Here is a 27,949-nt window from a genome sequence, read left to right on the forward strand (position 1 = left end):
CGGGACTGTGCCTGAACTGAAAACCAGCTGGGCTTGGTTTGGAGCTTATGACTGGGTGCACTTAAGCTTCGGAGCCTTCTTTGGGCACGGGAGGAAATGAGGATATGCAAATGGGGCTCCTGAAATTGGCAGAATGTCTGCAGCTTCTGGATTTGCTGAGTTTGGTATAAATACAAGCAACCCGACATCCTTTTCTGGTCCAACCTGCTCAATCTCAGGTATCAGATAGGAACGAGAGGGCATTTGTTCTCCAGTTACCCTGGATCTTCAGGGCAAAATGAAGCCAGCACATGTATGTGCTTGCACACAGGTGTTCAGACAGCTAGGTAAAAGGTACAGGACCCCTGGATGGGTAAGTCCAGTCAAAGGCGACTATGGGGTTGCGGCGCTCATCTCGCTTCAGGCCAAGAGAGCCGGCGTTTGTCCACAGACAGCTTTCTGGGTCATGTGGCCAGCATGACTAAACCACTTCCGGCACAACGGAACACTGCAATGGAAACCAGAGCGCATAGAAACACCGTTTACCTTCCCACCACAGCGATACCTATTTATCTACTTGTACTGGTGTGCTTTCAAACTGATAGGTTGGCAGGAGCTGGGACAGAGCAACAGGAGCTCACCCTGTCATGGGGATTCGAACCGCCAACCTTCCAATCAGCAAGCCCAAGAGGCTCAGTGGTTTAACCACAGTGCCACCTGCATGAGCTAGAGAAAGGGTTAGTCACCACCAGGAAAAGGGAGAGTCTGTGGTAGAACAGGGTGCTACCATGGGGTCACCATCTTACAGCAAACATACTGCTATCTGTGTAAGGGGGAAAGTTGCTCCTCCTTCCTGCCTCATCTTGTGCTGTGTAGAAAGAAATAACTTTTGCAAGATCTGCTATTTTGTGGGCAGTTCCAGAACTCAATGAAAGTAAAGCCCAGGTTGCCTGCTGAACTAAAACAAATGCCTCATCACACTTGCTGCACAATTTAATCTATACATGCATTGTTTCTGCTTTTTCTTTATAAAATGGTTTTGCACGGTTACCAACATGGAGCCAATGGCTAGCAAGGGAAAAGGTCGTCCTGTAATAGCACAGAGGCCACCCTTACCTGAAGTGATCTCATCTACCAAATTCTCCTTTCAAGTCATATAATTCAATATGAACTTTATCATTAGCACAGTAAAAAACAAACACCCCTGTTTGCCAGCTACCAGTTCTCCCAATAAGAAGCCAGTCCTGGCTCCAGGGTCCACATATACCATATGCCATTGCTGCCAGGAGAATTGCAGTAATAATAAAGGTCACTCACAGTAAATACTTGCCATCTGCTCAGAAACAAGATGGATAACAGTTTCATGGTGACAGGAGCCAATTGGTCATGTTCCCACTGAGACGTAAATCGTTGCTAAGAAGTGGTGATTTATTATTTTACAAGTCATTTAGTAAATAGCATTTACGGAGTCAAAAGGAAAGGTTCCCTCTTTGGAGAACGCCATCGAAAAAGCGGTAGCCCTGCCAGAGAAGAATGATTCTGAAAATGTCCTTTAAAAGCTAGAAGTATTTCATCTAAAAATAAAATAAAATGTTTTTAGAAGATTAAATAAAAATAAAAATCAGTACTACTCCTGGTCTGTTTGGTTTGTCTGCTAATTGCAAAACAAATGTAAAGGTAAAGGGACCCCTGACCATTAGGTCCAGTCGTGGCCGACTCTGGGGTTGCAGCGCTCATCTCACTTTATTGGCCAAGGGAGCCGGCGTACAGCTTCCGGATCATGTGGCCAGCATGACTAAGCCGCTTCTGGCAAACCAGAGCAGCGCACGGAAACACCGTTTATCATCCCACTGGAGCAGTACCTATTTATCTACTTGCACTTTGACGTGCTTTCGAACTGCTAGGTTGGCAGGAGCAGGGACCGAGCAATTGGAGCTCACCCCGTGGCAGGGATTCAAACCGCCAACCTTCTGATCGGCAAGCCCTAGGCTCTGTGGTTTAACCCACAGCGCCACCTGCAAAACAAATGTACTAAAAGCCAATTGCACTTTCGTACGGAAATTGCTTAGTGCAAAACTAGGAAGGAAGATTGGCCTTCATGACCAAATACTGTATAACCAAAGCTAAATAGAAAGTTCACATTGGTGCTCAACACTGTTACAAAATACCCATTATGGAAAGCTTCAAATTAGCACCAATGGTTGTAATAGTAATGGACATTGCAGTGTGCTGAATGATATCAAGTCATACCCACAGCCTACAATTAAAGCACTCTTATACCACTTTGAAAGTTCTAGCTCTGCTCCTCCGCAAATCCTGGGAACTGCAGTTTGAGCTACAGTTCCCAGAATCCTTAACAAACTATGGTTCCCAGGATTCCCAGGGGGGAGAAGTCGTAAATGGCATGGATGTGGCTAGGATGGAAAGAAGCATTCAGTCAATCCAAAGCCCATCATATATATGTGATGCTTATGACTCATTCAGAGATGCGACAGGAGGATGAGCCAAGGAGTCTGGCAAAAGCTAGTTGGTGCTGACCTTTAAAGCCCTAAACGGCTTCAGCCCAGTATACCTGAAGGAGTGTCTCCACCCCATTACTCAGCCCAGACACTGAGGTCCTCCTCTGAGGGTCTTTTGCTGGTTCCCTCACTGCAAGAAGTGAGTTACAGAGAACCAGGCAAAGGGCCTTCTCGGTAGTGGCGCCCGCCCTGTGGAATGCCCTTCCATCAAATGTCAAGGAGACAAAGTATTATACAACTTTTGGAAGACATCTGAAAGCAGCCCTGTATTAGGTAGTTTTAAATGCTTGATGTGTTTTCAGATATGCTGTAAGCTGCCCAGAGTGGCTGGGGAAACCCAGCCAGATGGGTGAGGTATAAATAATAACATTTATTATTATTCCTATTATTAGTTGACCTGTGGTATTAGGAAGCCCATGGCGATGGCCAGGTAACCTTAGGGGCAGGAAGGATGAGTGAGGAGGTGCTGCCAGGATTTCACATACTTATTTCATAATATCCAGTAATATCTGAGGGTGGTCCCAAGAAGAACACTATTAATATCTTCCAAAGTTTTATGACTAGAAATACTTGATCTGGATCCATTTAAACATTCAGATTTGTTTAGGTCTACCTACAAAATGGCTTTCTGAAGGCCTGTTTGCCTTGTTGCTGAATATGAACAAAAGGGTCTGTTTATTTGTGTTTTAAATGATCCATGGTTATAGCCTGCTGTTATAGGTCGTCTGTGGTGATGGTACCTTCACCAAAACAGTTCTTCATATCTGTCAAACTAATGAATGGTGTCCAAAGGCAAACATCAGCTGCTAGCTCCTTACCCTATGTAGCCTATACTCAATGTTTACAAGAAGAATTTTGGAAGATTTTTGAACTACCTGTGGTGAGAGCACAGATGCATTGAGTAATTTTTCAGTTATTATTTCCAAAATTGTTATATTTAAATTCATTTCTAATCGTATTTGCAGATTAGGCAATCCCACTATCTGTAATGGCAACCATTTTACATCAACATGACTGTTAATTCTTCACAGCAACTTGATTTTTATGGGCAGTGAGTGAGTTTATTATATTTATGGTTATACTTCTGCTTAGAATGTTTATCAATCAGGTATTAGTGTGTATTTTAATTTTATATGTAGTTTCATCACACCGTTCAGGCATATTAGCTAAGAGACAAAATTCATTGTGACAAATTTTTGGGATGCTTTATTGAACCACCAAAGGAGACCAGTATGGTTGAACTGTATTTGGTCTTTGGCACAGATTATTGTTTATTTACTTTTGTATTAAAGTGGTTTAGATCTCCTCAAATGAGCAGTAATTGTTCACATAGTTCTCACTTCTGTCCCTGCCTATTTTGTTGCTAGTGTTTGGTTTTGGGCTTTATACACCTTAGTTTTGGTTCCTGTAAATGGCATTTCCATATTTTGGCTCATAAGGTAATTCTTCTCTTGGAAGTGTACCCGCCATGTTTTCTCAACTTCCATCATTTCATCTCTAAACCCCATATTTACTTAATGTCGCCAGTTTTTGACATGCTTCCAACACCTTCCGAGTCAACAAAGCTTCTTTCAAGAGTGGATCAAGTAAACCGGTTTGCTTACAGCTTGGTTAAACAAAGTTATCCTTTATCTTGTCGGTCAAATCATTCCAGTTTCCAAAATACTGCATATAATTAACACATATAACTAACCTAGCATGGAACAGGCATAATTTTGATCTAGTTTCTAGTTTTATCCATTCAGATAGGTGACATTTTGTTGGGAGCTGCCCAGTATGGCTGGAGCAACCCAGTCAGATGGATTATTATTATTATCATTATCATTATCTGCATGGACAAAGAGACAGGTGAAACATTGGTTTTCTAACCATTCTGTACTTCAATTCTCTTTAGCCTTACCTGGAACAGGCCTTCTGTCATAATGAGAAGGTGCCATCATAAGAGCTCGATGGAAGTTTACTATGGTCCAAAAGGCAGACTAGGGTTTGCATTCAGATGGGAGGAATATTGTATTAAGGTAAAGGTAAAGGTACCCCTGCCCATACGGGCCAGTCTTGACAGACTCTAGGGTTGTGCACTCATCTCACTCTAGAGGCCGGGAGCCAGCGCTGTCCGCAGACACTTCCGGGTCACGTGGCCAGCGTGACGAAGCTGCTCTGGCGAACCGGCACCAGAGCAGCACACGGAAACGCCGTTTACCTTCCTGCTATAAAGCGGTATCTATTTATCTACTTGCACTTAAGGGTGCTTTCGAACTGCTAGGTGGGCAGGAGCTGGGACCGAACGACGGGAGCTCACCCCGCCGCGGGGATTCGAACCGCCGACCATGCGATCGGCAAGTCCTAGGCGCGATCGGCAAGTCCTAGGCGGAATATTGTATTAGTTTCCCTGATTATACATGCTAGTGCTTCTGTCCTGTTTTCTAACATTCCTTTCACACTACAGTACCTGTTGTGCTATGGAAATGTAACTTTTTGACTGCTATACAAGCATGTCGTGTTAAATTTCATTCACACCTGTGGGTACAGTGTGACACAACAGTGAACGTTGTTGGACAACATTGCTGCTCCCCTACTCTTTCTGCACATGTGTGATTCTGTTCCTCAGTGATTTACTCATGAACATGGTTGGAAAGAACTGTATGTTGCTATACTGCCCCAAATGTTGACACTTTACTCCTATAATTTTCTGGGTTAGTGGAGGAAACAGAATAAACTTCTATGTGAATGCAGCCCAGGGCTGCAGACAACCATGGTTCAAACCGTCACTCAGTCACAAAGGTTATGGGGGGGCTGGGGCTGGGGATAGCCAGTCTCTCTTAGTCTAGCCCACCTCACAGGGCTGATGTGAGGTTAAAAGGGGAGGGTGGGTGTCATGAATATGACCTCCAGCTGCTTGGAGAATACTATATGTGGGATATAAATGTGCCCGCTAGACTGGTGACTGGGAGCGGCCGCCGAGACCACATAACACCGGTCTTGAAAAACCTACATTGGCTCCCAGTACGTTTCTGAGCACAATTCAAAGTGTTGGTGCTGCCCTTTAAAGCCCTAAATGGCCTCGGTCCAGCATATCTGAAGGAGCGTCTCCACCTCCTTCGCTATGCCTGGACACTGAGGTCCAGCGCCGAGGGCCTTCTGGCTGTTCCCTCACTGCGAGAAGCCAAGTTACAAGGAACTAGGCAGAGGGCCTTCTCAGTAGTGGTGCCCTCCCTGTGGAACGCCCTACCACAAGATGTCAAAGAGAACAACAACTACCAGACTTTTAGAAGACATCTGAAGGCAGCCCTGTTTAGGGAAGCTTTTAATGTTTGATGTATTATGGTATTATAATATTTTGTTGGAAGCTGCCCAGAGTGGCTGGGGAAGCCCAACCAGATGGGCTATAATTGGGTATAAATAAATAAATAAATAAATAAATAAATAAATAAATAACAATGGGTATAAATAAAAAAATATTATGATTATTAAATTATTATAAACAGATAATCTAATGGCAAAGAGCTACCATTTGTCCACTATCACTCTTAATCCCCCCACCTCATTCTTTCAATTCAGCTACTATACGCAACATATGTTCTACATTATATGCTACTCACAATATATAGTTGGCACGATCATGTCACTCTCCATTGCGCTGACTGGGTTTTCTGCTAAACAGCTGTAATTCCCAATGGCTTCTTTGACGACAGGGACAATCCGAAGTGTGCTGTTGTTTGCTGACAAGGAATAGATAGTGCCAGCTTCAATGGGATTTCCATTTTTCAACCACTGGTAAGCGACCCGTGTGCCTTCCTCCACAGTGCAGTTCAAAGTAATGTTCCCACTGTTCTCCACGACTCCAGCAAAGGGTTCAATGTATATGACTGGCTTTGTGACAGGAACTGCAATATAAAAAATCTTTGAAGTTAGGATCAATGTATTTTAACCAAGGAGCGGGTAGATGTTGCTAGGACCCCCCCCCCCCCAGATTCCCCTGGCAACATGGCCAATGGGTTTACAATTTATTTGCTGAATAATTTAGGAACCGAGGGGAAACTGCTTGACTTCCCTCCACCCATGTGGGGGCACTGGTGTGCGGGGGGGGGGGAGCCCACTGCACCGGGTACCATTTGGGGAAAGGGTGCCATTGCAGCTGCCCACCAAAAGTGTGTCATGCGCCACAGCATCCCGGGACATGCGCCACACGCCACGCAACCTCGGGATGCGTGCCACGCCCCTGGGACGTGCACCATCCACGCCCCCGCCTGTTCTCTGCTCCGGGGGGTGCAGCATGTTGCTCCGCCACTGTGTAGGGGAATACCACATGAGGGGAGTCCTGGAGCCAGGTGGGCTAATCCCAAGCCTGCTACTAACAAGCACCACAGGTGTGCTCCCTGCATACATTGTAGAAATTTGTGCAGCCCCACCTCCCACTGCAGCAGGTGGCAGAAATGATTCCCAGCGATCCATGCGTTCACACAATGTGGGAAAGTGCTCTCCCTGGGTATAAATGTATGCAAGTAGAGCTCCTCTATGTGTGCCTGTGCGGACTTTAGCCCTATCAGAGTCCCCCTCCTTGTATGGGAGAGCTTTGCCCATATCCATTAGTAGCTGGGCAGAGCCATTTCATTCTGTCTGAACACACTTCTCCCGATAGCAAAGAATTTCTGCCATTTGAACCAGTAAATGTGGCCACCATGCACAACAGCAAGGAGTGGGCGAATCTATCTTTTTTGGTTTCTCTCATTTTTTTCAATCTACGTTCAGTATTCCACATCAGTGAGCAGTGCTTCAAAGTCCACATGAAAATTCACCAGCATTTTGCAAATTTCTCCTAATCTATGTTTCTTTGTGTGTGATTTTGTCTAATATACTTTTTTTTTTTTGCAAAGTGTAATTTCCCTGCAATTCAAGGTACCCATGTCCGAGCCCTTTTTGTTTGTGAAAACCTGCTCTTTGAAGTTCAATCAGAACAAACATCAATCTGTGGAAAACTCAAATTGACGTTTGCTCCAATTCAGCTTTAAAGAGCAGGATTTCCGAAGGAGGAGCAAAAGAACAACAACAACAGCTGCACACTCAGACACGAAGTGTTAAAACGTGGCCTTTTGCCTGGAAAGAGCGGTGCAAAAGGTAAGGGTGGATAAGCCCAAAGTCTGCCACATAAAGTAAAATAGTGGGAATGAGCTAGTTAAGTGTCTGAGGTAGTAGAATGAATGGTATGATTTCATACACGTGTGTGTGTGTGTGTGTGTGTGTGTGTGTGTGTTTAATATTGCTGAATGCAGTCCTGTGAATTCTTGCCCACCCTCCACAAAATACAACATTAATTGCAGAGGATTAGAACCTTTTCTACTGATGTACAGAGTTCCCCATTTCTCCTTTCAGGAATTCTTCCCCTTGTGGGTAACATTTAAAACAGCACTTTCATATTTGCAGTCCAACTTGTCACAGTCTGTTCAGCAAGATAAAGCTTTTGGCCATCTTATTCTGCTTACCTGTAACAGAACAAGGCCTCATCCAGGTATGTGCTTTAAAGCTCTGTGTCTGAGCGCTTTGTTGTTGTCGTCCTGGGTGCTTTCCCTTCGAAAACCCGCTCTCTACTGCTGAATCAGAGCAAACACCAATCCACGGAAAACCTGAATTGCCATTTGTTCTGAGTCAAAGAGTGGCATTTCTGGGGGAAAATGGCAGTGAGGGAGGAAGTGCTTAGACACAGAGTAGTCCTGTATCTAGAAAGTATGGAAAGGTTAAGTGTGGATGAGCCCTTAGCCAGGACGCAATTTATTGAATCCTGGTGTGATTCAAAACACCTCCGCTGGAATTAAGACTAAATAGCAGTCTTACCATAGTTGCAGTTGTATTTGGGGAATCTGGGCTCAACAAAACATGCTGTAGAAGATAAGGATCTCTTGCACAATCTTGGTTGTTGGTGGGGCATGTTCTGTCGCTGCCCGCATGCGTACCTCCCTCCCCGCCACTGGTACCCCAGGCGCCGGCGGGGCTTGCTATGCTGGTACTAGAAGGGCCCACAGAAAAGAGTTAAATAGCCCCCTTCCCCAGAGTACAGTGTGCTGCCAATTGTAACCTCAATGGCTGCTATTAATACATTTTTAAACCCTCATAGGAGATGGCCACAGAACCTCTATGTAGCCATTCTGGTTGAACCTTTAGATTCCAACATTTTATATTACTTACCATCCACGGTAACTTGAACCTTTGCACTTGCAGGTATCGTTCGGTTTCCATCGATATTGATTTTGATAATATAATTGCCTTCATCGCTGAAGTTCAGAGATCTTATCTGCAAGGATGCATTTGGAGGCTTAAGTGCAATTTTGTGCCTATATTCCAAGTCTGGAACTACTGAGTGATTTACCAAGCAGCCAATCAGAAATATGGGGGTTGTTGGTGGCTTCTCAAACAGCCATATTATCTGGATATTGGAAACTGTAATGTTGAAATTGTAATCAACTGGGAGAGTGAGGGACTGCCCTTTAATACCACGGATGGTATGTGATGGGACTGTCAACTTCAAGGCAGAACAAATACCTGCAGGGGGAAAGAAATTTTGAAAATGAGAAAAGATTATAATTTGCAATGCAAATAGGCCACAAACAATGGTTGTGTGTCAAGGAGCCCCACCCCTGAATAAAAACACGTTCACACATCATTTTTGTTTTGGTTTTTGGCATAATTTTGGCCACAACTTTATTGAATAACAGTATGTGAGCAGTTGCCTAGGCACTGGTTAGCGACTATGTGTTCCCACTTGGAGGTAGGAACAGTACTGACAACCACACCTGTGCAGAAGTCGGTAAGGGTAAGCAATTTTGGGGAGAGAATAAAGCTGGGTGCCAAGCTCTCCCCTATTCCCAAATGTTCCCAGGGGCTCTTGCGTGGCCCTAGCCCTTTGCCAGGGATACGGACAAAAGCATGGCGAGCCCCTGGATTCCTTTAACGGAATACCCTTGCAGCAGCAGCATTGGAAGGGCAGGCACAGCCAACCACATCCCCTCCACCAAACAAAAATTAACCAATGCTAACCACAACCTTTAGATATGTGGGTGGCGCTGTGGGTTAAACCACAGAGCCCAGGACTTGCCGATCAGAAGGTCGGCGGTTAGAATCCCCGTGACGGAGTGAGCTCCCGTTGCTCGGTCCCAGCTCCTGCCAACCTAGCAGTTCGAAAGCATGTCAAAGTGCAATTAGATAAATAGGTACCGCTCCAGCGGGAAGGTAAACGGCGTTTCTGTGCACTGCTCTGGTTCGCCAGAAGCGGCTTAGTCCTGCTGGCCACATGACTCAAAAGCTGTACGCCGGCTCCCTTGGCCAATAAAACGAGATGAGCGCTGCAACCCCAGAGTCGGCCACAACTGGACCTAATGGTCAGGGGTCCCTTTACCTTTTTAACCACAACCTTACAAGTTGTGACGATTTGCTACGCAGTAGGCAAAACCCAAATGGCACCAGGCAATCAGCCAAATGGTAAAATTCCTACAAGGTCCCTGTTCCAAAGCAGACGACCCCATGACAGGCATAGCAAGATCAGTGCAAACAAACCCTAAATAAAGGGAGGGTGGGTGGGTAATCCGACGTGTGCAGCGAAAAGAGGAAGCTCAACGCTGCGCACAGGGACCTATATAGCACCCCCGTCAATCAAATAAAATTGCAACAATCAATTTCCCCCAGCAACATTGGAGGTGCCCAATCAAACTTGTGGCCATCCAGCAACAAGGGATGTCATGGTTGTTCCCACCGCAACACATGCTCTCCATGAAGGAGAACCCACTTTGCTTTATGCACCACTGCGGTAAGAGACAGCCCATCTCAAAAACTTTCTGGGAGTAAAATTAGTATGTCAAATTTTAAATAGCTTTGGAATCTTCTTGATGTCAGCATTTCTCACTTCAACTCTTCACCCCTTTTTAAACACAGCAATTTATTTTATCATTTACTACTTAATAAGCCTGCTATAGCCAGAATACATGGAAATACAATGAGAAGGAACCATGGCCTGTAGCAACCATTTATGTGATCATCCTGACACTTAAGATTTATTCACTCCTTGCTCATACTTCAGCCTGGTTCAACCACGATCCCTTGGAGCAAGATCAGCAGTTCACATTAAGATTTACAGGCATCCACACTGGAAATTTACTCTGGAATAACCATGCTTTGCTCATTCACTTTTTTTTTACAGTGCATCAACATGATGTTTTTGCCTTTTGGTTTCTGTTCCCACCCGTCCCGATTCAAAAAAGATTCCTTTAAAAAAATAAATCCTTAATGGGCAGTAAGGGCTAATAATTACTTTTAAGCGCAAACTCTGTATTCTACTTATCTGATTTGCATTTTGTTGTTGTTGTTGTTGTTGTTGTTGTTGTTGTTGTTGTTGTTGTTGTTGTAATTTTACTGTATTATGGAAATTTTTTAATTTAATTTTTGTGTAATTTCTCCAGGTATATATGGTCTATGGCATGGTCATTTCCTTCCATATGGTCTGTCACACATCGCTATCATTTTAACTCTTCCCTTTCTGAGTAGCATCGTCTCTATATCCCTTTATTTTCTCTCCCCACCCCTCTTCAACTGCAGAAGGTAGGGAAATGTGGCCAGGGGGCGGGGGTGGGGAGTACTATTTAATCCTATCCCGACTAACAGTGATCCTGATGTCACACGGGAGCCGGGGAAAGGGGACCTGCCCATTTAAATGGAAGCTTAGTTGCTATTCCAAGCCAGGTGAAAGCAGGACAATGGCTGGGTGCTTCTATCAAGTCCATGTATGAAAGTACCCTGTGTATGCCTGCCTCTTGGGAAGGCGATATAGGACTGCAGAATATGGGCCAATAACATATACAACCATAACCATACGTTTCTATGTAGCTTCTCTTGCTTGTGAAACCTGCCCTGTTTACAGACATGGAAAACGTCCAAGCAAAAAAACAGCTGAAAAGGAACCCTTTTGTTTTTGCTGTCAGAAAGGGTGGAGTTGCCTCCAGGGGATGTAAATTTGTTCTGTATGAGTATGACCTGATGATTTATTCAGGTATAATCACTATGGGAGAACTTCTGCAAAGCCAGAAGGAAGCAGGAATTAAGGAAGTTGCTGATATACAACAAATCCTCCTTGTTTGGTCTGTTTATTTGCTATGGGAACAGTGTTGGGATTTAAAATTTGGTCCAAGTATCACCTCAGAGGCAACCTTGTGAGCTGCGCTGGGAAGGAAGGTAAACTGTCTCAAAATAATAAGAAAAACACAAGTACAAATATTTAATTAGTGCCTGGCACGATCGTGTTTTAACTAGATACCGCCGATAACTAAGCCCATTTGCAGCACTACATGAACTAAGAAAGAGTTGAGCTGTCTTACTTCTGCGTATTTCTGTGGACTTTTCTCTGGTAATTGATTTCAGAGGTTCCAGCTCAGTTCTTATAATGGACACAAGGCTGTAATCCTGAGCTAAACACACTCACTAGCGAATAACACTGAACTCAAGAGGAATTGCTTCTGAGCAAAGCTGCTGAAAATTGCTAGCCAAGAAAGACTGATTGCCTGCCATTGTTCAAAGACCCCTAGCCCCCTCTCAGAACTACAGTTCCCAGAGTTCCCTGGGACTGTTAAAACACTCTGAGAATTTTAAGAATCTCAGCACTAGATCTCCCAGAATTCTTTGGGAGAAGCTACGGCTGTCAAAGTTGTATAAGAGTACTTAAAACGTATGGTGTGAAGGTGGCCTGAGTCTGCACATGTCTGGGGTGCAATAGCACCAGCTTCTCTCTCCACCATTTTTTTAAAAAAACCATAAGTTTAATACAGCTGCAGTTGCTCTATTAAACCTTCATTTGTTTCCACAAACCACAGGAACACCAGAATCCTTAAAAGGAAATATAAAATAGTGAAATTAATTCAGCTCATTGTCAAAGGCACCCTAGCACTTTAGAGTGACAAAAGTGGGACCAAAAATCCCAAACACCATTTGTAGTATGAAACGTTACAGGATTTCAGCAAGAAGCTACAGACCATGCACAGATTGCCGCAGACGCTGTGTGAACCGTGACTGTCCAGATCATTTTGAAGGCTCAAATAGACTTGAATGAGGGAGTGTGTTTGACCACCCCATACCATCAATAGCACAAATTCATCCTGAGTGCACATTTGAAAAATCATCTAGAGAAGTCCAGGGTGAAACTGATCAAAGCCAGAGAGGTCAGATTTCAAAATCATGGAAGGGAGGTTAACTTTAAATCTGTCTCCAGCCCCCAAAAGTCAAGAGTTGGCAGATCTGTTAAACACAACCATGTTTCACTCTTGAAAGGCTACCGTTTCATCCTTAGTGTATTATTCCTTCCAGACAAAGGAGGATTTCTGTGACCAGGTGTTATTTTACAGTCGTTCCCTCTGCACAAGGAACGTAGTCCTGTGCATCTTCTGTATAGCTGGTGTAAAACAGGAGTGGAGACAACGGGCAATAAGCTTTCTAAGCAAACCACTCCCTTCCTTGGCTCAGGTTATCTCTTCAAGGCAGTTTATGTGTATTGGATATAAACAGGCTAGGCTTCTCCAAAGTGACCTCCAACTAGAGCGTAGGCTGCATTTTGCTTCTATATCCGTCTTTAAGTATTAGTAAGCACAACACCACCCTTGTTGACTGGAAACATCCTGCAGGCTTTTCTGTTTAAATAAAAACCGTGACATCATATTTTGAGTTTAATGCATAAACTTAAGATCTCCGTGGGAAGATTTCCTTTCCTTTTTCAAAAATAAGTACAGGTCGCATTCTGATCCTAAAAGCTTAATTCTCTAGTGATCTATATGCGGTGCTTTTTTTTCCTTAAAAAAATGTTTTAGGGGTACTCTCATTTTGACTCAAGAAAATCACCATTTTATAGTTCAAATCGAGAAAAGTAAATACAGTAAATGGACAAAAGTACAAAGATTTACAAAATGTTTAGGGGTATGCGTACCCCTGCCTTCCCCCCAGAAAAAAGCCCTGTCTTATGAGCATATACCGTATTTTTCGCTCTATAAGACACACCAGACCACAAGACGCATCTAGTTCTTGGAGGAGGAAAACAAGAAAAAAAATAGTCTGAATATCAGAAGCCAGAACAGCAAGAGGGATCGCTGTGCAGTGAAAGCAGCAATCCCTCTTGCTGTTCTGGCTTCTGGGATAGCTGCGCAGCCTGCATTCGCTCCATAAGACGCACACACATTTCCCCTTACTTTTTAGGAGGGAAAAAGTGAGTCTTATAGAGCAAAAAATACGGTAGTTCCAAGCCAAGTAAAGCAGAATGCTTTACCATTAGAATGGTAGTATTTTACAGTACAATCCTACATGCAACTGCTCAGAAGCCGCACTAAGTTCAGTCTTGCTCCTATTTTCCACAGGACACGATTTAACAGCAGCAGTAAATCAGCTCTTCATTAATAGAGCCAGGAATTCAAACGCTCTGTGCCAGTCTCTGTATAAGAAAATACCTGGTAAGCAACAGTGTTGCTCCATAGCATATCTAGGGGATGAGCCTGCCTAAATCACACCTTTAAGATCCACCTCCCCCCCCCCCCGAAAGGAAATTTGGTGACTTTTTAGCCACCCCTGATTTAGCAGCTCTGCTTTTTGGTGATGCAGCTGCATCTTCCTGTATTCTATCTGTAGTTTTCTGCACACATTTCAAAATTCTGGTTTTAACCCATAAAGCCCCTGAAATAATTGAAACAATCTCCTATTCCCATCTGACCCTGAGCCCCTCTCCTCTTTATCATCTGTGCACTGGTTTAAAGGATCTTATACTGAACCTTGGTGGTAGTAAAAACCCCAGTCGTTTGTAATTTAATTCAGGATAAAGTAAAGAACCTGTGCATGGCTGAAAATGGATGGGTGGTGGGACAATTTTGCACAAGGTGGGTTCAGCTAGGGTGAGGTGTTTGCTGACAGTTGAGCTAAGAGGGCAGAAACCTTGATCAATCAGAATTATGTCCTCTTCTTTTTCTCCTAACTCCAGTGAAGACTGATGTTTCTTATTCTGATACGCTCCATAAAAAGAAGGCCACTTTTCATATTTTTCTACAATTTTTCCCCACCAGTTTTGTGTGTGTGGCAGCAACCATTTCCCCATCTGCAATGCCTGGAATAATGTTTGGTCTGGGGCATTATGGAGGATGCAAAATGGTGGGGAGGCTGGTGCTGCTTCTTGAGCGGCAGCAACAAAACGAAACTTGGGAAGGGGGACTTGTTGTGCCATGGGCCATTGTCACAGCAAATGGTAAGCCTGAGGAACTGTTGGAGATCCCCGCCCCCCTACAAAAAATTGTGAGATGGTTTCACTCCAGTTTCTCTGTCCACAAAGTAGAGAATTCTCATTGTCATTTGTGCACAGCTCTCGTTATTTGGAAGAAGTTTATAAAAGTTTATAAAACTGAGAATTTTGGTGGCATGGTAAGCTTCCTCTCCTCCTGCTCCCCGTTCTACATCTAGTACAACACATATTGGACGTGAAATCAAGTAAATTATTACAAATCATAGTAAGATAAAAAGGTAAAGGTAAAGGTACCCCTGCCCGTACGGGCCAGTCTTGACAGACTCTGGGGTTGTGCGCCCATCTCACTTAAGAGGCCAGGGGCCAGCGCTGTCCGGAGACACTTCCGGGTCACGTGGCCAGCGTGACATCGCTGCTCTGGCGAGCCAGAGCCGCACACGGAAACGCCGTTTACCTTCCCGCTGGTAAGCGGTCCCTATTTATCTACTTGCACCCGGAGGTGCTTTCGAACTGCTAGGTTGGCAGGCGCTGGGACCGAGCAGCGGGAGCGCACCCCGCCGCAGGGATTCGAACCGCCGACCTTTCGATCGGCAAGTCCTAGGCGCTGAGGCTTTAACCCACAGCGCCACCTGCGTCCCCTCATAGTAAGATAAAATGTGCTAAATGTGTCATCTTTTGAAACCAAAACATCACAAATGATATCAAATTTGCAGATATTAATGGACTACATCAGACCTCACATGAGAAATGAAAGTAAAAAGCCAATTTAATCACAATGTATAAAAGTACATAAAATAGCCATGAAATTTATTTCATTCACAAGCACTGCAACTTTTTAACAGTTCATTAATAATGATAATAAATGTTTCTCCTAGGGAAACATATACATCTTGCTGAATGCCCATCTTACTAATTTTTGTGTGTGGTGTTTTATGAAAAGCCATTCATTTTTAATGCTAAGTATACTTTTCTTTATACAAAAACCATAATGTCTTAGACAGAAGGATCTATTGATAATACTGGGCCATTACATATGGAAAACTGAAAAGGAAGCAACCTTATTTGCATGATGTATTTTTCAAAAAAGGCAGTGAGAATAATTGATACCTCAAATTTTCCTGCTGCTTTTCTAAGGCTCTACGAAAGATTCCATATTACAGAACAGCCCTATATATGCACACTCAGAAGTAAGATCCACTGCATTCAGTGGGGCTTGCTCCCAGGTAAGTGGGTGTAGGATTGCAGCCTTCCAGAGTGAAAACACCAAGATTGTCCCAACACTACCCACTGCAGTTAGTACCTACCTACCTACCCTTCTATCTATTTCCAGTTTTTCTGTACAAATCATATACGTTTGTAGGATTAAAAAAAATCCACATGGTTTGAAAACTGACAGTTCCTGGTTGTTTCATAATGGTAAAGTTACTAAAGCTAAAAACATTCAAAAGTATGGAACTGAAACAAAACCTTGCACCTGGATTAAATACATATTAGAATAATAAGAAGAAATTTGAGATCTTACCTAAAAGCAGAACACAGATTTTGCATTGCAAGTCACAAAATGTGGTGCTAAAAGGCTCCATGAAAGCATCCTGTCTCATGCAAGCAGCCCTTTCTTTCTGGTGTGCATGTGAAGCCAGAGTTTGGTCCAGCAGCCGTGGGCCTTATTTGCTAGGGAAATCAGCAGCGAGTTTATCAACCCCTACCCTGGCTTGCCTTAGGTGATTTGAATATGTGTATACAAAAGGCAGAGGGAGTGGGAACACCTGTTGGATTAGTGTTCGACATCTTCATTGCCTGTGACCCTAAGTTCCCCGCTCCGTTTATATTCACAGCAAACACAGAGCATGATAAATGGGGCATACAGAATGAATCACTCAACACTGATAAAAAATAAATGAGCCCAGAGCGGCACGCAGGTTACATTCACCTTCCTACAGCTGACAGCTAAACAGCTACCCGGAGGAATAACGTTTTGACTTGTGCATGCTCCTAAGTCTTAGAAATGGAAGTGTTTTGCCAGTTAGCTAGCTTATTCTGTTCAGAAATGTTCAGAAATGGTCAGAAATGGTCAGACATAATTGTTCCCCACGATATTATATAATAAACCTGCATGAAATCAGTTCTTAGCCCCAAAGGGGCTGTGTGTGTGCGTGTGCAAAAAGTATTCCTTTTAAACACATACTATGGTTCATCTCTGTGCCAGCTCTGGGACATTATTCGCTATAATATTAGATAATAAATGTTTTAGATTGGTTGTTAGCCCAAAGAGGGACATGGAAGATTAATGTTAAAATATATGTGCCTCTTTCTATATTCTTATAGTTATCCTTGCACAAAGGATTCTTGCCAGGCCCTACAACTTCTACCCGGACAGTCTACTCAACATGCAAGATCTCCTTTGGGACCGTCAAGCCTAAAGTCAAGGGATATCTGCTCTGAACAAAGTACTATAGCAGGAATAAAAGAAGAAATGTCCTTTTGGCCGGCGGGAGGCGCCGTTGCTTTGCACGGCAAGCCCAGCACCTTTGCGCTTCGCTGTGCCCGTCTCCCTCGCCCTCCGCCGCAACCTCAGAATTACAAGTTTGCGTGTTTGCTTTGGTTTCTCACGAGGTGGAAGTGACAGCTGTCAACCCACCAAAAATGGAGTGATTTGGAATTTAACGGTAGCTGTGATTGAGTCAGCTATCCCCCACCAAAGCGCAGCAGCAGCAAAGGAGTTCACCATTTTTCTAACGCAATTTTATGCGATTTTATCTAAGAAAAGCAAGACTTTGACGTGAAACTGCATTCTGGATTAGGGTTGGGAGGAATCAGAGTGAGTAATTTAAACAGATTTGCTGCAGTCTGAAGTTTGGGTTTTATGTACAGGGAATTTGTTACTCCAAGGCAACCCAAGCTCAGCTCCATCTCTGAAATATTAAACATGATAAATATTAAACATTTCAGGGCCCCCATCCAAATGGGAGGATAGTGGAGTGTGTTGCCAGAAGCAAGGCATTTTAATACGTTTAAACGAGAAAACAAACAAGCCCTGCTGACCAGCTGCATCTACTAAAATCCCGATTGTTTTCTAGGGTCACCATTCATTTAACGTCGGGGGACGGAGACAGCCAGGAAGAAACCAGGAAGTTCCGTCTCCATGTATCAGATTGCCCCTTTAAAAGTTTCTATCTCTATGCAGCTTCCTCCCTCCTGGAACGTCTACTCTTCGAGGTGAGCGGAGAGACGTCCCGCTGAGCGTGATGGGAGTTGTAGTGTATCTTACGTTTTCAGGTCCAGAGTGTGGTAAGGAGCGTGTCCTTCCTGAACTACCGATCCCACAATGCAACAGGAAAGCGAAAGAGCGTATCACGTGACGTACAAAATGGCTTTCCTGTGTCGGAGGGAGCGGAGCGCGATGGGTGACAGAAGCTTGTGAAGCGGCCGGCGCTGCGTTGCCATGCAGAAGATCAAGTCTCTGATGACCCGACAGGTACCGCCGGGAGGGCAAGCGGGTCGGGGAGCGGAGGTTTTGCACGGGCGGCGAGGAAGGTGCGGCAAAGAGCGGAGCCGGCGGTGCCAAGGGCGGGTGGTGGGAGGGTCCCCGCGTCGTGGGAGAGTGGTCTTTGCGGTTGTAGGACAAGGCCAGAATCTCCGCAACTGAAAGGAAGGCTTTGGACGCAGGCGGCATTCGGGTGATAGGAATAAGCGGCAGGGTGGCCATGTGAATGTGTCGCATAAAGAAAGACACGGGAAACCTTTAAAATACACGCGCCACAATTTCTGTGCGTGTTTTCTCCTCTGCAGGGAATCCTGTTGTCTTTTTAATTGGACTTGCCCATAAGGTGATAGCCTCATTGGATTGTTGTGATGAATTTTCCTAGGGAAATTTCAGTGTGGGGGAGGGCAGGAATTCACAAGCATACAAGTGTCGAGTTTTCTTAGGGCTTCCAAGAGGGCAGGGGATCTTTTCCAGTAAGGATGAACAGGGATGGGAACTTGCCATGCATTGGCGTTGTATCCATTGCTAGTCACATCCAGAGTAGATTGAAGAGCATGATGACTAAGGCCCTTCAGTTTCAAGTGGGTCTATGTCTGTTTTGAGTAAAAAATAGCTAGGTACTCTCCATTGTTTTCTTTTTCGCGAGAAGGATTTCTGAATGAATGGGACACATTGTGGGAAGGAGTTGGTGAATGAAGGAGATAGGCATGGGCTTTCCTGAAAGAAAGGGGGAACTACCGCCTTCTGGGCTGTCCACATTTTTTCCTTAATGCATGCTTCCCAAATCCTTAGGCTTAGGGACTGACCTGGTCTTCAGATACATTTTCTGTTATCCATGTGGACCGTGGGTTGGTCAGTTTGAGGTTTTCTCCCATCCATTGAATTCTATGGGTGATGTAATGGTATTGGTGTTTGGGAGCCATATGTACTTGTTAATTTCTTTTTCTGTGCTTGATGACAGAAGGAGCCATATGTTATCTGTGCAAGTAAAGCTGCCTTTAGGACCTACCAAGCTGGTGAACTCATACAATGAGGTTGTAGGTTTTCTGGGGAAGTGTAGCACAGAATGGGGAAACAGAGATGACAGTAATCTTTGTAAAACAGATGCTATTGTTTTTATGGTAATTTGTTTCATATGAGGTAGGTATAAAGGCACAATAAACATCAGAGGAAATCTCTTCTCTGGAGTGTGTGTGGACTGGGCTACATTGATCAACTTGCAAAATGTAATGCTCTGATGGGATTGCAACTGCCCAATGATTTGTTCCCGGAAAGATCCCAGTTGAAAAAGAATAGAGCTATGCTCGCTTGGAGAAGCATGAGAGAAACATGTGGAATATCTCTGTGTCCACTCCTGATTTTGCTATTAAAGGGATGACATAGTATGTCCTCAGTACTTCAGTGGATTAGGCTGCTCTTATTTTGCTTCTCAAAGTATATTGTTTTTCATATATACCGTATTTTTTGCTCTATAAGATGCTCCAGACCACAGTACGCACCTAGTTTTTGGAAGAGGAAAACAAGAAAAAAAAAATCTGAATCTCAGAAGCCAGAACAGCAAGAGGGATCACTGCGCAGTGAAAGCAGCAATCCCTCTTGCTGTCCTGGCTTCTGGGATAGCTGTGCAGCCTGCATTCGCTCCATAAGACGCACACACATTTCCCCTTACTTTTTAGGAGGGAAAAAGTGAGTCTTATAGAGCAAAAAATACGGTATTTTAAATATATATATATTAAATTTAAAAACTATGGAGTTAGACAATAGAATTTATTTCAGTAAATGTTGTTTCTTTGTTCCTTGGGATCGGCCATTACTATATCTATTTTGTTAATGATTTGCTTTACACAGGCATCCTAAAACAATTTGCAATATATTAAAAACATATATAAAACAGTTAAACCATGGAATATATAAAACAATTAAATTTACAGTTTAAAGCAATTATAGCACATAAGATCTTTTCAGATTCAATACAGATACCAGCTGGCATCAAGAAGGTTCCATGATTTGGAAGGTTTGTTGAAAAAGGAGCATATTTAGCAGGTACTCAGTATGAGAATATAGATAATATAATGTATATAGAGAATATAATATTGAGAATAGGCAATAGAGAATATAATGGGATTTACAAAGGGTAGGTGTTGCCACACTAAAGGACATAGTGCAGAATGGACCCCCTAACAGAATGGTATCTGCAGAACACAGTGATTGGTATGTAGTGGGTGGGACAATTTTTTAGGTATTCAGGACTTAAACTGTATAGGGCCTTGTGCACCAGTACCATCACTTTGAATCTCGTCCAGTAACTTATTGGCAGCCAGTGCCATGTAGAAAGCATTTTGTCTTTTTTACACTTGTTATACCATTAGCTGCCTGATTAGGACAACAGAGCCCACTGTGTTTTCAAATAACTTTCAGGTTCAATATTGTTAAAGCTATGACCTGGTACCATACATAGTCACTCTTTTCAGGAAATTGCAGAATCATGGAATTGTACAGTTAGAAGGGACTCCAAGAGCCCTTTAGTCCGACAACTGCAATGCAGGGCAGGAATCACAAATTGCAGTGGTTGAGGTACAACTGTTCACAACTGGGATCTGAAGCTGGGGATGGGTGGTAAGGTGGCTTTCAGCCGCAGGGGAGGAGCAATACGGATGGGTTGTGGCAACCTTCTTCTGTCCTGAAAATGGACTAGTGGGACTGATAGAATGAAAATGGGGAGCTCCAGATTGGAAGCAGAGGGGAAAACAAATCAGACGCTCGTTTGATCCAGAGCTGCTGGAAGCAGGGAATGCCGCAGCTCTGAACTCAGGTGAATCATAGAACTGTAGATGAGAAAGGGACCTCAAGGGTCATCAAGCCCAACCCCCGTAGTGCAGGAATCAAGTTATTTTCCTGCACAGTGCCAGAAAATCAACCTTCACAAGCCTAGTGCCCACTGGTTGTTTGACCACCAGTCCCAGCTAGAACGGCTGTGCTGGCAGGGGCTGATGTGAGTTGTAGTCCAAAATGTTCAGAGGGCATCAGGTTGGCAATGGCTGCAATAAATTGCTGACACACACTTTCTCCTGCAAACTTATTTGTGGGTAATAATAATAATAATAATAATAATAATAATATATTTTTATTTATACCCGCCCTCCCTGGCCAGAGCCGGGCTCAGGGTGGCTAACACCAGTAAAATTACAGTAAAAACCTAATAGGGGAAAAAACCAATTTAAAATACAGATTAAAATGCAATTTAAAATGCAGCCTCATTTTAAAAGTAGCCCATGAATCAAAACCATAAGGGGATGGAAACATAAGGGTCAGACTGAGTCCAAACCAAAACATTTCTGAAGTATTTCTGTGGAGGTTGCGGACTGTATTACATAAGCTGTCTTTTCCTCCCTTAAGGGTCTGAAAAGTCCTCAGGAGAGTATTCATGATCTGAGCCCCCTGGAGAATTTCAGAATTCCAAGCAAGGTATGGTATATATATAGTAGGTACTGTGAGCTATCATAGTTTCTGTCATTTTTTGTGCTCTTGTACTTGTGAATCGCTCCTTATTCAAACTGCAAAGTTAACTTATCACATTAATTGTTTGCAGTGGTGACCTGTGGGCAGAATCTAGCCTGTGGAAGGCTGCTAGCAGGCCCTGGTGTGCTTTGTGAGTCTTGGTTGTGTTTCCCACCATTTTGAAGTAAGGCCCTGCTATTGCCTGTTGCATTCTTTCTGATAGGTTTCATGCCAACTGAGCTCAGCAAGAGCTAAACTGGGGTGGAAAAGAGGAAACAAACAGGGGGAATCGTGTGGTTTCTGGGCAACCATTCAAAGTCTCTCTTCTCGCTTCTGGGCTAGCAGGAAGTATTAGAAGATGTTTGGGTAGTTGCCCCTTATCCCTTCTGCCCCCTTGCCTATTTTCCATTGTCTACACTATGATGTATATCTCTGGTGGGTTGTGTAAGCCAGAGAAAAAAGTTTCTGTGATGGGATGATGAGCTGCTTGTGCGTAAAAGCTTAGTCCCTCAGAGTTTGCTCAACTTAGCAAAGCTCTGTTTTTAGCGGAGCCCTTAAGCATGGCTCCCTCAGTCGCTGGCAGAATCCGACAGTGGGCGTTTACGGAATCTACTCCAGCATAAAAGCTCCTTGACGGAAACGCGTCGTCTAGATTCTCGGCGCGACAGTTTCCGGCGAGGAGTGGGTGTACCTATGGGAGGACCTGAGACTTCTCCGCTGTTATCGCTGGAAGACTCCCTGAGCCATTCCTTCGTCTCTCTCTCTCTCCCTGATCTCCCACTCTCCCCCTGCTGCTGCCTTCCGCCGCTGCTGAGTCTCTCCTGACTTCTGAGAGCCCCTCCACCTCCTGTCTTTCCGATGGCAGTTCCCTGACAGTTTCCCTATTAACTTAAAGGATGCATTTTTTAGTCACTGGTAGCCTCTTTGAACTGTACGTGCTTTATTTCTTATAATATTTCAGCAAAAGACACTTCTTTCAATTTAAGAGATGGGGTTTTGCTGTTGTCATTGTTTTGTGGTTCTCTTGGGCTTTGTTTGTGTCATTGTGTTGATGAGCAGTGAGCTTTCTTTAAAAAAAGATGTGCTTTAAACCGAGGACAGCGTATTCTCATTTTTTTTGTGTGTGTGCTCTGCTCTGCCTCAGAGCTTGCAACAAACCACACCATACACTTGATGAATGAATAAACCTTCTGTGGCTGTTCATTCAAAGGAGGAAGCTAGATTGGGCAGGAATAGGACAGGAGGGGATGTTTCTTTTCAAATGTATCTCTCCCTGCCTCACAATACTGAGATCATTAGTGTATAGTCTTCTTCCATCCCCCACATTGAGAGATTGTGGGATGGATAGGATTTTCTTTGTTTTGGCATCCAGTTGGGTGACACTCTGTCTTTTAAGCATCAGGGGAAGATTGCTTTATTTGCTCAGACCTTTTGGAGCTCCAGTTTTTAGATCTTGATCTTTTGATTCTGTATTATGCAGAGGCTGCTTAGTGCTCCTAGTTTCTGAATCTTTGATATTTATTTTTACTCTTATGTGAGTTGCTTAGAAGGTCCATGGATTATTGTGTGCAATACAAGTCTGTGCAGTCAATACAAATAGATCCCAGATTCTATTTTTGATTTTTTTTGTGGGAGGGACAGAGGTTTCTCCTTTGCTTTATTCAATTGCTGTTTATTCAAGGGTGTGTGTGTGTGTGTGCAGTTTTACTTCTCAAATACAGTATTTTTTGCTCTATAAGACTCACTTTTTCCTTCCTAAAAAGTAAGGGGAAATGTGTGTGCGTCTTATGGAGCGAATGCATGCTGTGCAGCTATCCCAGAAGCCAGAACAGCAAGAGGGATTGCTGCTTTCACTGCGCAGCGATCCCTCTTGCTGTTCTGGCTTTTGAGATTCAGAATATTTTTTTTCTTGTTTTCCTCCTCCAAAAACTAGGTACGTCTTATGGTCTGGTACGTCTTATAGAGCGAAAAATACGGTAATTTTTTATTTGGTTTTACAAAATTAAAGTTATAATAATACCACAACACATCCACAATTAAAAGATTCCTCTGAATCTTTGGACTTCCCACCTTCCCCTGCATGGTTTCTGTTGTTAAACGTTTTCTACTGCATCTTTTTTTCAATAATCCCCATTTTTTTAATGACTCCTTTATGACCCTATCTCTTGTTACATGACAAGTGTTATTGGAATCCTGCTAGTGTTTTCAACTGCTTACAGTGGTCTCCAAGATAAATGATAACATTTTCCCATTCTTTATTAAAGTTTTGATCTTCCTGGTTCCTGAGCTTTCCGGTCAGTTTTGCCATTTTATCATAGTCCAACAATTTAATTTCATCATAGTCCAACAATTTAATTTGCCATTCTTCTCTGGGACTTTATCTTCTTTCCATTTTTGGGCTGTGTGTGCAGTTTTCTAGCCAGTCATACCCCCTTCCAGAATACTCCACTGTTTTTCCATCTCCCAACAGGCACTCTGCATTCTGTGGTCATTTAGCACGATCAGTTCCCCTCCGCCTTCAACGTTTTTGTTTGTTTGTTTCTGTTTCTGTGAAAAGGATTCTTCCAAGCATGTTGATACGTCCTTTTTGATTCTCAGTGGGTCTGTTTTGGCTACAGCCCTGTTGGCACTCACCACCCATGTTGGCACTTAGAAGAATATGCAGTTTCTTCTGCTGTACCGTTGTGTGAGAGAATCTTCATGCCTGCCTGTGCAGAAATGAATACCTGAGTGAGCAAAGAGGGACACAGTTCAGTGGAAGGGTACATGGTATGCCATACATATTCAAGGTCTCATGTTCACTCTCCAGCAAAAGGTAGCTCTGTCTGAAATCTTGGGAAGCTGCTGTGAATTTTAATGAGCAGTAATGCGGTAGATGAACTGGGTATAATTTCTAAGTAGTCTGCGACTCCTTTAAAAAGGACATTCTGATACGCATTCCACTCTTTCCTGAAACCAACAAACATTTACCAGATTATGCAGAATTTTGCTGGATCGCAACAACTTGGCTTTTGCTGTCACCAGTTTTGATCTAGTATAAGTCTCATATGTAGACTGTACATTTGTTTCAGATATTTTTACCTGCTTCTAATTTTTTTTTTTTTTAAAAAAAGGCTCCCAAAGCATTGTCCAACAATCGGGAATAAGAAAAGGCCTTGCCCTCAGGTTTAGTAGCTAAAATACATGATGTGAAAGGCAAAAGGATTGGGAGGGAGGAGGAAAAAACTAAACTCAGCCACTGCTTCTAATTACAGTGTTCTTATTAGTGTTCTTTCCTGCAGGGAGGGCCAAAGCATATTCCCTGCAGCTCGTCCTTCTCTTGCTGAGGATGGAGCTAGGTTGGTCTCCCCATTTTTCACATTGTTTTCCTGTTTTTTTTCTTTATGTCTTTTGGCGTACAGATGCTATAGAGCCTGAGATGACCACACATTAAAATGTCATCATGATATCATGATCAAAAATGAGCTAAATCCTCTTTGGACTGTAGTAATTTGGGGCAGTGTATAAAGACCACAATTGTATTAATGGCTTCAGCCAGAATAGAGAGAACCTTAACAGAAAATAAGAGGACTTTCCAAGAAAGCTTGAGCAAGAGTTTTTACTGTCTTTAATCTTCAAGGAATGGGAAGGACCTCCAGATGCTGCTAAAACTACAACTCCCATCATGTCTGATGTTTTTGAAAAGAAAGGCCATAGCATAGTAATAGAGTACCTGCTTTGTAGATTCAATCTCCAGCATCTTCGGGTAGAACTGGGAGAGATATCTCTGCCTGAAATCCCGGAGAGCTTCTGCCAGTCAGTGTAGACAGTACTGAGCCAGATGGCCCAACGGTTTGACTCCTAGGTTCTGTGCCCCATTGGCCAGAGTCCACCAGCAGAAGGCAACTCCTCTCCAGCTCCTTGAATGTACACACAAATATGTTCCCCCTGCATTGCTGGGCCACTGTGTCCTTAACTTGTGATGGTGATGGTGGCTGATTAGAATAGGGAGCATAATGTTTGTTACCATCCATTTGCACAAGAATGCTGCTTAGGCTTTACCACACATTTGTTGTAGCAACTCATTAATGTTCAAAGGACAGCTGGAGGCAGGTTGAGGAAGTAGCCTGGCGAAGACACCTGAACCCTTTGTTTTGTTGTTCCCTCATGCTAGTTAGGAATGTGGTTTGGGTAGTTGGGCTATGTTTGTTATGTGGCCTTTAGTTAAAGAGGATGAGGCATGCTGAATTAAAAAAGAAACTCTAGAGGCTGTCCAGATTTAAAATCAACTTCCTTCCTTCCTTCCTTCCTTCCTTCCTTCCTTCCTTCCTTCCTTCCTTCCTCAGTGTTTCTTACCTTTAATTTCAAAATTCTGCCTTGTTCATCATTGGGTGATCTATTTTTCCCATCTCCTTTTTGTATGTGTGGTAGTGGTTTATCTATCACTTTTTATGTTATAGGATTGGACATCCTTTGTGGGGTTGTTGTTTTTTTAAATGCACAGGACTGGATTGACAGGAAAACGTGTTAACTTAATCACCTGTTGGTTCTTGCTTTGGAGGACTTTAGTTTTTTTTAATTCAGAAAAGCACAAGTCTTCTGGCCATACCAACAATGTGCAGACATCACTAATCCACCCAGATGGTATCACCACTTCAAGCAAGTGTTCTTGTCTGTAAATCACAGTTTCCCAGCAGTTGGATTGCTAATTGTAGTTGATGGGGGGAAAGCCTCAGCTATTCTTGCTTCAGCAAACATGACACCTGTTAATTCTTTTCTTTTCATGGGTTTCAGGAGTGTTGTGGTGGTTGTTTTTGTACCAGTCAAATAGTATCCATGGCAGGTTCACCGAGTCCACACTGTCTGTTGGACAATACTGACATCTTAGGATCTGTGAAGTCCATAGGCTTTCTGTGCAGAGAAAGCTGTTTTGAAAGGAGAATTATCAGCAAGTTGCCTGCAGAGTTTTGGAATTTGATCTCATATTATCCCTGCTCCTTGAATGGGCTTAAAAGACACACCCACATTTATACTGTTGGTTTTAATTGTGCGTTTTTTGAGTACACTGGTTTTAATAGGACCATGTGATGCTGGGAATTCCTTTTCGTAGCTTGCACTGGTTTTAGTTATATTCTGCACTTGAAATTGTTATGGTATGGTGTTGTTCTTTATGGGGCTTAAAAATTGTATTGTGATGAAAAACTCCTTTGTAAAATTCATGTTTGAGTTTTAAACAAAAAATCAGTAAAAACTGCTGCCACCAGCTTCCGACATCTTTGCTTACTGCTAACTCTTTTACCAAAAACAGGTATGGGCAAACTTTTGCCCCTCCAGATGTTGCTGACCTGCAGCTTCCATCAGCTCCAGCAAGCATGGCCAATAATTAGAGATAGTGGGAATTGTAGTTCAGGAAAATCTGGAGACCTCTCTGTGTACCCAAGGAAGCTGGTGGTCAGAATCCCTGAGGATTGTTAATTAAATGCTTGCAGAGTTCGTTTAGATCAGAGGCAACCCTGTAAATCATAATGACTGTTTTGTTTACCTGCTCACCCAGGAGGGTGTTAATATGTTGAGACATGAAAAAGCTAGTAATTAACACAGCAAAAAAAGTGAGTCACTTTCATGAGCAGGCTGGGGACTGCGGAGGTAATTCAGTAGGATGGAAATCCACAGCGGTGCTTTGAGGCTGAGCAGGAACACAGCAGAAGGCATATCTGTGCCATTGTTGATGGATCAGTCTTCTAGGATAACTTCATACCTTCCTTACTGAAAGGCTTGGTTTATGCTTGGGACTGTGTAGGCTCCCCATGATTTCACCTAGCCATCTTCAGAGCAGGGATGGGGAACAGGGATGCAGAGATCTTGTGCCCAACCTGGGGCTCAAACCCACAACCCTAAGTCTCAACTCCTATAATTTATGACTCTTGGCCATGCCGACTGCGGCTGACGGGAACAGGAGAGCAACAACACCGTTCTCCCACCCCTGATGTAGAGAAAGGTCAGGTGCATCCAGCAGTGTTCACAGCAGTTTGTGCAACTATGTGCATTCTCACAATTCTGAAGTTGCACATCATTCCGCTACCCCAAGATCTCTATCGCAAAGGCAAAATGACTCTAAGGGACTTAGAAATGGAGAGGATCTCTGTTACGGTACATGTGGGTACAGAAGGGGCTTCTGAGAATGGGAGGTAGCCCTGATGGTTCTTGAAGTGACACACAATTTTGGGGTTGCCTGTCCTTGAAAAT

At 43.5% G+C, this 27,949-nt stretch overlaps 2 protein-coding genes and 1 long non-coding RNA gene across 3 annotated transcripts in view; 2 read left to right on the forward strand and 1 right to left on the reverse strand.

Annotated features, from left to right (window-relative positions):
• HEPACAM2 (HEPACAM family member 2) overlaps positions 1-16,765 on the reverse strand; it is a 32,521-nt gene extending 15,756 nt beyond the window's left edge. The window contains 4 exon segments of the mRNA XM_079948454.1: positions 6,098-6,382; positions 8,679-9,032; positions 16,265-16,300; positions 16,303-16,765. Of these exon segments, the coding sequence (XP_079804580.1) occupies positions 6,098-6,382; positions 8,679-9,032; positions 16,265-16,300; positions 16,303-16,333 (706 nt within the window). The 5' untranslated portion in view covers positions 16,334-16,765.
• LOC307200096 lies at positions 6,187-8,821 on the forward strand. Its single transcript, XR_013832322.1, has 3 exons — positions 6,187-6,272; positions 7,869-8,004; positions 8,712-8,821. It is a non-coding gene; the product is annotated as an uncharacterized lncRNA (long non-coding RNA).
• A 1,298-nt stretch (positions 16,766-18,063) lies between the features above and the next one.
• Positions 18,064-27,949, forward strand: part of VPS50 (VPS50 subunit of EARP/GARPII complex) — an 83,661-nt gene continuing 73,775 nt past the window's right edge. The window contains exons 1-2 of the mRNA XM_079948437.1: positions 18,064-18,217; positions 21,623-21,691. Coding sequence (XP_079804563.1) covers positions 18,185-18,217; positions 21,623-21,691 — 102 coding nt within the window. The 5' untranslated portion in view covers positions 18,064-18,184. The remainder of the gene's footprint in view (positions 18,218-21,622; positions 21,692-27,949) is intronic.

This window comes from Podarcis cretensis, assembly GCF_951804945.1.
Source record: "Podarcis cretensis genome assembly, chromosome: 12".
Classification (NCBI taxonomy): Eukaryota; Metazoa; Chordata; class Lepidosauria; order Squamata; family Lacertidae; genus Podarcis; species Podarcis cretensis.